Genomic DNA, 11,414 nt, shown 5'->3' on the forward strand with positions numbered 1-11,414 from the left:
GCTCTGTGAAATATTAGTTAGGCTCTGTTAACTCTAATTGTTCTGTTCTGATTAGAGAAAGCACATTCTAACCTGGCTGGGAGTTGAATGCCCCGGGACATGGGCGTTAAATTAACCTCCTTTCCCAAGAACTGCCTGTCATCATGTAAAGATGAACAACATTGTTGCTGAAACAATCTGATCCTAGAGGTGCCTTTCCCTTGTGACCCCCACCCCCAATCCGTATCCCTGCAACCATTATACCTGTCTGCTTTCCCATGCCTGTAATTCCCACTTTCCCATGTAACCTTTATCCTTCTACCCAATGTAAGCAGCTGCCTTATCGGGGTGGGATAGAGCAGATCTTTGTGGATGACCTGCTGTTCTCCCATTCTGCCAGCATTACTGGAATAAACACTCATGTATGATTCAACCTGCTTCTGCTTAATTGGCTCAAGTCAACTGGTTGTCCAGTTTCATTTTCTGGCAACTCTGGGGGAGTGACTCCTCTGGGGTGAGTAGCAGGAATCCCATTTTCTGCTTGCACTTTGGGTTCCTGGGGCTGAGGCCTGGACTCTTTTAATCACAGCAGCCAGGAAATTTCCCGTTTTGAGTCCCAGCTACAGCCTCAGTCATCCCAGTCATCTCACCTAAAACCTAAGTTGAATTGAATGTTCTATAATTCTGTAACGAAGGGGCATCTGTTGTATGTTTCTTCCCCATCTGATGTGAGCCTGATGAGCTCCTGGTTGCCAGTGGCTTCTCAAGGTCCTTGCCTGCTCTCTGCATCCAATCCTAATGAGCTTAGGATGGAGACTTGGCCGTGCAAACCAAGGGCATTCTTTGAAGTATATCTAGAGAATTCTAAAATAACTAGAGGCAAAAAAAATAAATAAATAACTAGAGGCTTAGCGCACAAAATTTGTGCACGGGTAATATCCCTAGACCTGGCCTGTGATCAGGGCCATCTTCCCCAGCTGCCCACAGTGGCCCTGCCCCTGACGCCATCCACCACCAGTTCCCCATTGGCCATTGGGTGATCTGAGCCTGCTGGTCAGGGGAGGGAAGGAGAGGTTGGCTGTTCCGCCCACTTGCCAGCCCCGCCCTCACCCCAGGTTTCCCTCTGTGTGTGGGGGCAACTTGTGGGGTGGGGGCCTTGGCCTGGCACCACCTGTGTCACCCGCCACCCACCCCCAGTTCCCTGTTCACCATTGGGCGATCAGAGCCCGCAGTTCAGGGAAAGGGACCGAGAGGTGGTCAGTGTGCCTCATAGTGACTGGTCGAACAGTCATTCTGGTCATTCTGCTGTTAGGGTCAATTTACATATTACCCTTCTATTATAAAGGATGGTGCAGTTAGCTTGAGGTACAATATTTTCTGCCAGGCTAAACTTTCCATCTCATATTCCCACATTTTATTATTAACTAACATAAACTTTACTTTTTCTTTCAGATCTTTAATGGGGATTTCAAGACACAAATGTGTGGTAGGTCACACATATATTAGAGAAACTTATACCGAATTATCTGGAGACATAGTAAAAACTATTTTTTTAAATATATATTTATACTTTAAAAGTAATTTAGTGCCTGGGGAGAACACTTCTATAACAACATATAAATTGGTTTGCTTTGGGAAATGGTGATCAAGAATCTCATATCCACATGAGAATTCTTTGTAATCTAGATAATTTTCCTTTAGAGTACAGAAAGCATAAATACTATACAGGATCAAGTGTTGATTAATCTGTAATACTTAGAATATTCAACACATAATAGGAAAATTTAATTCACTGCCTAAAAATTTGTAATAAAATAGTTAATCAAACTCTTTCCAAAGTAGGGGTTAAAAAAAATCATAGACTGTAGAATAGAGTGAAATCCATTTAAAAAATGGAATACTGGTGTGTTCTGTTCAGCTGATGATAAGAGATCTAAATATTGAAACAGAGACTTTTTGTCAGAATAAATCTGTGAGTATATCTTATTTTAAATGTTGTTTGAATTTTTAAGTGTTTTTGGTAGACTCGAAAAGATGAAAACAATATTTCTCAAAAGTAACCACAATGTTTCCTGTTACATATATTTTATCTCACATTTGTTCTATTTCTACCTTTAACTTTATTTCACCAACCTTTTAAATTTTAACATAGGGAAAATGGTGAAGAAGACAAATGAAATATAATGAACGTTTACTATTGAAATCCTTTTTCCTTTTGAAATCTATCTAATATTGACAGTATCTAATACAAAGAAATATACCTGCATTCATAGGCCTGACTTCTAATGGTTTCAATTTGTAAACTTTGTTGTTGTTTATGTTACAGTGTGTGTTGGGAGACAGTTGGTGTGCACAATTGTTGAAGTTGGACAAAGAAATGATTTGACGTGATAAAATTCTTATTTGGGTGATTTAAATATAACTTTCCTACAGTGTTGCCATTATGGTAAGTTGTGTAAATGAGAACAATTTTATAACAGGCAGCTTCACAATTATCTGAATGTGAAAGAAATGTCCAGGGAGAAAGACTACTTTGTTTTCCTCATAAATGTCTATATATTAAACATACATGATGTTGATAATAAAACTCTAATAATTTCCTTTAATGGAGTCATGCATGTACTCTTCACTTTACACTGTTCAGGCTGTTTCCTCTCTAATGAATGAATACCTTCTCTCATTTTTTTTATATTCTAAGACCTAACTTTAAATCTAACTTTCCTCCTGTGAACTCACCTAGATATTATTGGAACCAACGTTCATTTATCCTTAAAAGTTTATTTTTATTTCTATACATTCCTTTTTAATGATAACACATGTTTTAAATAAGTTAGAAATAATAATTTTTATATTCTCAAACAGAAAACATTATTTTATCATAAGACCTTAATCATTTTATGTGTTAGAGGATGAGGATACTGAGGAAAGAAATTTTCCTAAGAGATATTGTTAAACTTTTTTATTTTAAAGAAATAAGCTATTATCTGGCCCGTAGTATGTTGTACAAAATGCTGTAGTTTTAAGGAGACAACTTTGGAAATCTTAATGCTGCTGTTGAACTTACTAGCTGTACAAACCTGAACAGCCTGTCTCACTTAATATATGCCTCATGGTGAGACCAGCTATCTATACATATTTCTTTAACTGTGTGTTTGCCAAACATTTGAATAGTCTTATAAGAAGATATATACCTTTTAAAATTTGTGTCACACTATTTTGTGATTTATTATGTGTTTGAAATTTGCCAAATAATTCTCATCTCTTTTAGGCTATGATCATCTCAAAACTGTTTATGTTTCAGTCTGTATTTTAGACAGAACAAAAAGGTAAGTATAAGAAAGGCAAGCAGATGGAGAGAAGTTTCATTGGTAAATAGTTCCGCTTTACAATTTTTTTCTTACTAATTTACATATTTTTAGTCTTTTCACTTTTCCCTCAAATTCACTATCCTAGCTCTCAAAAACCCTTCTTACTTCTCTAGGCTTCCATAAAGCTTTATCTTTGCCTTTATTTTTCTCTTTACTCTTTTCAACTAATATGATTTCATGAATCCAATTTGTATACTTCTCTCTGCTTCTTTTTTTAATTAAAATTTTAAAAATTGTTTTGAGAGAAAGAAACAATGATTTGTTGTTCCACTTACTTATGCACTCCTTGGTTGATTCTTCTGTGGGCCCTGACTGGGGACTGAACCCTCAACCTTGGTGTATTAAGATAACACTCTAACCAACTGACCCACCCAGCCTGGGCTATTTCTCTCAGCTTTTATATTCCTTATTCTCACAAAACTGCAGTTTCTTCTTGCACAGACTGACATTACCAGACTGTACTTGCTGATTTTGTTTTAGGGTACAAATTGGTAAGTGCTTGGTTGCAACAGAGATCGAGGGGATGGAAATACTCTTGAGAACAGAATATTTTCCCCCAATACCTCCTAATCATTTACCTGGAATTGGATCTCATTAAACATGAAAATAAATGAGACAAGAATCAGGCATTTGAATTTGCTTAGTTGAGTAAAATAGTAAATGTATACTAGCCCTGTTTATTGATGATGACTAGGTTTGTGGTACATGTGTGTGGGGGGCAAATTATGAGCTTGTAGTGACATTATTTTGGTTCTAGGATGAAAACTTTATTCAGACAGGAAATGGCATGCCACCCCAACTCTTGAATATTAACAAGAGGGAAAAAAAACACCACATTTTCCTATGCTTCAAAAATCTCTCTAATCCCTCTAATTTACCCAGATAAAAATAATCAGCAATTACTATTGCTATATAGGTTATTCTCTAGTACAATTTTCAACTACAGTTTTAACTACTTTTTTCTACCAAAAAATATTTTTAAAACATAAAAAAGCAATGTATTTTTCTATCTGAAACATCACGTTGCTAATTTTACTTTCAACATTAATTATCATGGTTATTTTTCCATTGGGATCAACATTTTCTTCTTTTTTTCTATTCAGATATAGCAAGTATAGCAATGGAAAATCATACGAGAGTGACAGTGTTTATCCTAGCAGGTTTGACTGATGACCCACAATGGAAAGTTGTGTTATTCATCTTCCTGCTTCTCATTTACATTCTAAGCATCACTGGTAATCTGATCATCATCACACTCACCCTTGTGGATATTCACCTCAAGACCCCCATGTATTTTTTCCTTCGGAACTTTTCCTTCTTAGAAATTTCCTATACTAGTACATGCATTCCTAAATTTTTGCTTACTGTGGCAACAGGGGACAAAACCATTTCCTATAATTGTTGCGTCACTCAGGTGTTTTTTGCCTTCCTTTTTGGAGCATCTGAATTTTACTTGCTGGCTGCTATGTCCTATGACCGCTATGTTGCCATCTGTAAGCCCCTGCATTACACAGTCATCATGAACAATAAAATCTGCACACAGCTTGTCCTCAGTTGTTGGCTGGCTGGATTTTTTGTCATCTTTCCACCAGTCATCTTAGGCCTGGACCTTGACTTCTGTGCCTCCAATATTATTGAGCATTTCTACTGTGACACTACTCCTCTTATGCAGATCTCCTGCACAGACACACAGACTCTTGAGCTGATGGGATTCATCTCTGCTTTGGTGACACTTTTGATCACATTGATAATGGTGATAATATCATATACTTATATTGCCTTGACCATTTTAAAATTCCCTTCAACTAGTCAGAGGAAAAAAGCTTTTTCAACATGTTCTTCTCACATGATTGTGATAACCCTTTCTTATGGCAGCTGTATTTTCATGTATGTTAATCCATCAGTCAAACAAACGGTATCTTTTTCCAAGGGAATTTCTGTGCTCAATACTTCAGTTGCGCCACTTTTGAACCCTTTCATCTACACTTTACGGAACCAACAAGTGAAAAAAGCCTTCATTTTTATGATACACAGGGTTATTTTTTTCTCAAAGAAATGAATGTCCTATTGCTCTGTCTATATAAAATAAATGAACAATGGAGCCCTTAATAATAACAGTATATCTAATAGTATCTTTCAGTTCATAGTTTCTCCTTTTTTCCCTTTCTTTTCTACGATGTTTACCTTTATGTTTTTGATGCTTTATTTTCACAGAAATCGTAGTTATACATTAATTTTCTTTATTTTCTTCAATAGAGATATTTTTTTCTGATGGAAGTTTCTATGTTTTAGAATATATTTATCATCTTTAGTGCTCTCTTTTTCCCAATGTGGCATAATCACTATAATCAGATTGTCTAAAGAAATCTCTAATTTTAAGTTAGTCAGTCATAATTTGAAATTTTTAGTTATGCATGTCCTTTATTCTTATTTAATTTACTAGAATTTTTCATTATGCATGATATTATTTACTAAACATTGTAGTACGTTTTCCATTGTGATCAAAATACTTGAAATATTCCATTCCTAATAAATATATTTTCTTGCTTGTTTTTTAATCTGAATTTGAAAAGTATCATCCTTGCCTACATTTAGCTGTTATTGCCTTCATCACCTTTCACTTCACATTCTCTTCTCAGCCATCTTTTACTGGTTTATAAGCCACCAATTCAGTAACCTCTTTTAAACAGTGCCTTCAAGATTAGTCATCTTTTTACTGTCATAGTAATGAATATCAGCATTACTTAGAACAATTGATCACTGCCTTAATAGTTAAAATAATTTATTTTTTGGATTAAATGAGATATTATTGTGTGCTTTTCTGTGATTATATGGAAGATGTTTTTGTTTGTTTGTTTGTTTGTTTGTTTTGTTAATCCTCACCCAAGGTTATTTTTCCATTGATTTCTTAGAAAGAGTGGAAGTGGTGGGGGGAGGCAGAGAGAGAGAAACATCAATGTGAGACACATTGATTGGTTGCCTCCCTCCGAATGCACCCCTACCAGGGCTGGGGATCCACTTGCAACCCAGATATGGGCCATTGGCCAGAATCAAACCCAGGACCCTTCAGTCCATGGGCCAACGCTCTGTCCACTGAGCCAAACTAGCTTGGGCTGGAGGTTTTTCTTTCTCTATCTCTACCTCTATCTCTATCTCATCTCTATCTCTATCTCTATCTCTATCTCTATCTCTATCTCTATCTCTATCTCTATCATCTCTATCATCTGTATCTCTTTCTCTCTTTTTTGCTGATTCCTCCTGTGATTGATTCCCAAATATTAGAATCCCTAATGCTCTTCTCTTTATTATCTTTGTAATTCACTCACTTTCCCTAATTATGGATCACATCTAATTCCAATAGTAAGTATATGTATATGTGTATGTGAGTGTGTAAATGGCTGAAAATCTTCTGAAAGTATTGAGAAATGGCAAAACATAAGTTGAAGAAACTCAGAGAACACAAGAAGAGGAAAACAACTAGGCACAACCATTTAAAGCTGAAAAAATAACAAGGCAAAAAGGAAATCTTGAAGGCATGCAAGGGGACAAACATATTTACTACATATAGTATGAATAACAATTAGTCCTGACTTCTCATCAGAAGCAATACAAGCAAAAAAGATATGTAGTCACAACTTAGAATTCTACATTCAAAGAAAAAGAGAAATAAAAACTCAGATAGATGAAAACCAAGGGAATGCATTGTCAACAAACCTACCTTACAAGAAAGGTTAAAGGATTTCCTACTGACAGAAACAAAATTTAAATATATAAAAAGCTAGAGTCTGTGACAAGCAGGACGACCAAATGACCGGTCACCATGAGGTGCATTGAGCACTTCTCAGTCCCTGCCCCGCACACCACAGGCTCCATTAGCAGGGAGGCAAGCGGTTGCAGGCAGGTCAGTGAGCATAGAGAGCATAGTGAGCAGCCATGGGTGGGCAAGTAGGTGGGGCAGTGGGCAGGTGGATGGAGCTGGGAGCATGGCCGGTGGGCGGGCGGGACGGTGAACACAATGAGCAGCGCTGGGCCAGTGAGCAGGCCTGCAAGCAGCGGCGGGCTTCCACACACAATTTCGCACTCTGGGCCTCTAGTATTTTAAATGAAAAAATTAAATTTTCTCTATGAAATGAAGAGCTTGAAAACTAGAATAAGGGGAAGTAAAGTATAATTTTTTTTTCTCATTTTAATTGCTCTAAAAGAAGTGACTAAGGCAATGATGGTAATGTTTATAATAAAGGAAAACAGATTTGAATCATCTTATTTATTGTTTTGGTCAAGGATGTCTGCCTGTACCTGTGTGCCACAGTAAAACAAATCCTGTTTGTGGGAATAAGTCATCGTCCAGAGCCTTTAACACTTGTATAGTTTTGAGTATACAGTAAAAAAGTCACAAGCATACCAAAGGAGTTTCAAATGATAAAAAACCATGAAAATAACAGAAATAGAGATCAAGAAGATCTACATGTATTTAGCACAGTCTGTAAAAACAATTAGAACATTATTTTATAAAAGAGGTATAAATTAATATCTAAAATAATTGGTATTGAGAATTCAAGAAATATTCATACAATAATTGAAAGAGGAAGAGGGGATTATGTACTGGAAAGATGGTTAGGAGAAATATCCAGAATTATTTTTATAGAAAGTGCACAGAATACGTATTCTTTACTATGGAACTTAGTAAAATAAAATCAGTCCTAGGACACAAAGAACAGAAAAACATAGGATAAAAGTTTTAGTTGAAAAGGTAATTATTAGGAATTTTAAAACTAATTAATCAGAACACATATGTAATAACACAAAATGAAAAATCTAGAATTCAATATTCAAATAAAATATTTATAATAAAATAAAGATGTGTAGCTCAAACGTGTATTGTAAACAGTTCTGTCATTAAAGAAAAATATCAGTTAGAAGGCAGCACAGAGATGCAAGAAGGGCAATTGTAAAAATTAGATAAAATAAATGAATATTGATTTAATAGTAATGGTGTAAGAAGACAATAGATTCAGGAAGACTTTAAGATATGTAGAATTGAAATGCACAACAACAATAACATAAGTGGTAAGAAGAGATAAATTAAGCTAAAATATTCTAGGGTTTTAATAATCTGAAAACTAATTAAGGTAACGCAGTAGTTGCCCCCTGGTGGTCAGTGCACTCCTACTGGGGGAGCGCCGCTCAGCCAAAAGCCAGGCTCACAGCTGGCCGGCACAGTGGTGAGTGCAGCAACAGTGGCAGGAGCTTCTCCCGCTTCCGTTGCAGCACTAAGGATGTCCAACTGACGGCTTAGGCCCATTGAGCTGGCCTAAGGCATCAGTCGGACATCACCTGAGGGTTCCCAGACTGTGAGAGGGTACAGGCCAGGCTGAGGACCCACCCCCCCTGATTGTGTGAATTTTGTGCACCGGGCCACTAGTTGATACATAAAATTAACCATCTCAAGTCTAGACCTTGTCAATTTGACTCTCATAAACATTTTCTTAAACCTTACTTAGTCTCCAAATAAAGAAATTAACAAAGTCATAATTTCATATAACATAATAGTCAATCCTGTATACAATAAAAAATTCTCTAACCCCAGTTAGCTCAGTGCATTTCTTCAAAGTGTTTGGAGCACAAGTTATCTTAATCAATAAAACTTAATTATCCTAAGTGTCAGCTTAATTATATACATGCTCAGTTTTATTATACTATAAACAAATATAGTCATGTGTTTCTTACAGACAGGATACATTGTGAAAATGCATTACATGATTTCATCAATATATGAACATCATAGAATACACTTATACGAACCTTGATAGCATAGCCTATGACACACCTAAGATATATGGTACAGTCTACTGCTCCTAAACTACAAATTTGTACAGCATGTTACTGAACTCTATAGGCAATTGTAGCATAATAATAATTTTTTGTGTATTTAAACATCTAAACATAGAAAAAGTAAAGTAAACATACAGCATAAAAAATAAAACATGGTACACCTGTATATGACACTTAGTCTGAATGGAGCTTACAGGACTGGAAGTTGTTCTGAGTGAGTCAGTGAGTGAGTGAGGAGTGAATGTGAAGGCCTGGGACATGACTGTACACTGCTGCAGACTTTATGAACACTGTACACTTAGGACACACTAAATCTATAAAAATTACTTTTCTTTAGTAATAAATTTATCTGTAATAGTATCAATAATCCTATAAAGAGCCTAATATGCTAGGTGTCTGGTCGTCAGGTCATCCGTTCCACCAATCAAAGTGTAATATGCTAATGTTATGGTAAGCCTGCTCAACTGCTCGGTATGATGTGCACTGACCATCAGGGGGCAATCAAACAGTTGACCAGTCTCTATGACATGCACTGACCACCATGGGGTATATGCTCCAATGGGTAGGTTAGCTTGCTGCTGGGATCCAGCCAATCAGAACTGAGAGACAAGGGCCAGACACGCCCTGGAGCCCAATAAGGGTTCCTCCCTGGCTGGTCAACCCCCCGCATCCCTCCCCGGTCCCAATCGTGCACTGGTGGGATCCTTCGACCTAGCCTGCACCCTCTAGCAATCTGGGTTGAGGGACCTTCCCCCCGAGTGCATGAATTTCGTGCACTGGACCGCTAGTAAAAATATATTTAAAAATAATGATTAATCTTAGCTTATTGTAATGTTTTTAATTTATAATCTTTTTTATGTTTAAAAAGCTTGTAAGCTAAAAATACACTCTGAACATTCCTCCGTATTAATGAAAAGCTTTTGGTGTTGTTTGGTTTTTAAATTTTATTAAATACTAGAGGCCCGGTGCACAAAAATTTGTGCACTCAGGGGGGTGAGGGGGGTCCCTCAGCCCGGCCTGTGCCCTCTTGCAGTCTGGGACCCCTCAGGAGATAACGACCTGCTGGCTTAGGCCTGCTCCCAGGTGGCAGAGGGCAGGCCTAATCCCTAGGTGCAGCCCCTGGTCGGGCTCAGAGCAGGGCTGATTGGGGAGTTGGGGCACTGCCCCGTCATGCACAGAGCAGGGCGGATTGGGAGGTTGCGATGCCACCCTCAGTCACGCTCAGAGTGGGGCTGATTGGGGGGTTGGGGCACCGCCCCCTGTCACACTCAAGGCAGGGTCGATGGGGAGGTTGTGGGCACCACCCCCTGTCACGCACAGAGCACGCACAGAGCAGGGCCATCAGGGGAGCTCTCCCCTGTCACGCACAGAGTAGGGCCGATAGGGGAGTTAGGGCACCGCCCCTTGTCACACACACAGCAGGGCAGATCAGGGGGTTGGGCCGCCACCCTCTATCACCCACAGAGCAGGGCTGATCAGGGGGTTGGGGCGCCACCACTGTCACACTCAGGGCAGGGCCGATGGGGAGGTTATGGCTCTACCCCGTCACACACAGAGCAGGGCCCGTGGGGGGGGGGGGGGTTGGGGCCCCACCCCCTGTCACACACAGAGCAGGGCCGATCAGGGGGTTGGGGCGCCTTCCCCTGTCACACACAGAGCCACAGGGCGATCAGGGGGTTTGGGCGCTGCCCTCGTCACGTTGATCCTGGTGCCGGGAGGCCTGGCGGCTCCGCTGATCCCGGTGCTAGGAGGCATATTACCCTTTTACGATATAGGATAGAGGCCTGGTGCACAGGTGGGGGCCGGCTGGTTTGCCCTGAAGGGTGTCCTGGATCAGGGTGGAGGTCCCGCTTGGGTGCCTGGCCAGCCTGGGTGAGGGGATGATGGCTGTTTGCATCTGGTCACACCCCCTTCAGGTGGGGTTCCCCACTGGGGTGCCTGGCCAGCCTGGGTGAGGGGCTGAGGGCCGTTTTCAGGCTGGTGGGTGACTTGAAGCTCTCAAACTGTCCTTTTTTCCTTTTTTTTTTAATTCTGGGCCAGCTTTAGCTCTGAGGCTCGGCTCCAGCTATGAGAACTTCCGCTGCTGAAAACAGGTTTCTGGGCTTTTGTTTACCTTCTGTATTTGAAACAATGTTTCGGTCCTGCTGGCTGAAGCCCCGGGGTTTTGTTTAGCTTCTATATTTGTTACAATGTTGCTTAGAGTGCAGCTGAGAGGCCGGCAAGGCAGGCGGGGAA

General features: G+C 39.4%; 1 protein-coding gene across 1 annotated transcript; it reads left to right on the forward strand.

Moving 5' to 3' along the window:
* Window positions 1-4,467: 4,467 nt before the first annotated feature.
* LOC102431619 (olfactory receptor 6C75-like) lies at window positions 4,468-5,406 on the forward strand. Its single transcript, XM_006101313.1, has one exon. It carries the CDS (start codon window positions 4,468-4,470, stop codon window positions 5,404-5,406), a length of 939 nt encoding a protein of 312 aa, XP_006101375.1.
* The last annotated feature ends 6,008 nt before the right edge of the window (window positions 5,407-11,414 follow it).

The sequence above is a fragment of the Myotis lucifugus genome, unplaced genomic scaffold (genome assembly GCF_000147115.1).
Source record: "Myotis lucifugus unplaced genomic scaffold, Myoluc2.0 scaffold_350, whole genome shotgun sequence".
NCBI lineage: Eukaryota > Metazoa > Chordata > Mammalia > Chiroptera > Vespertilionidae > Myotis > Myotis lucifugus.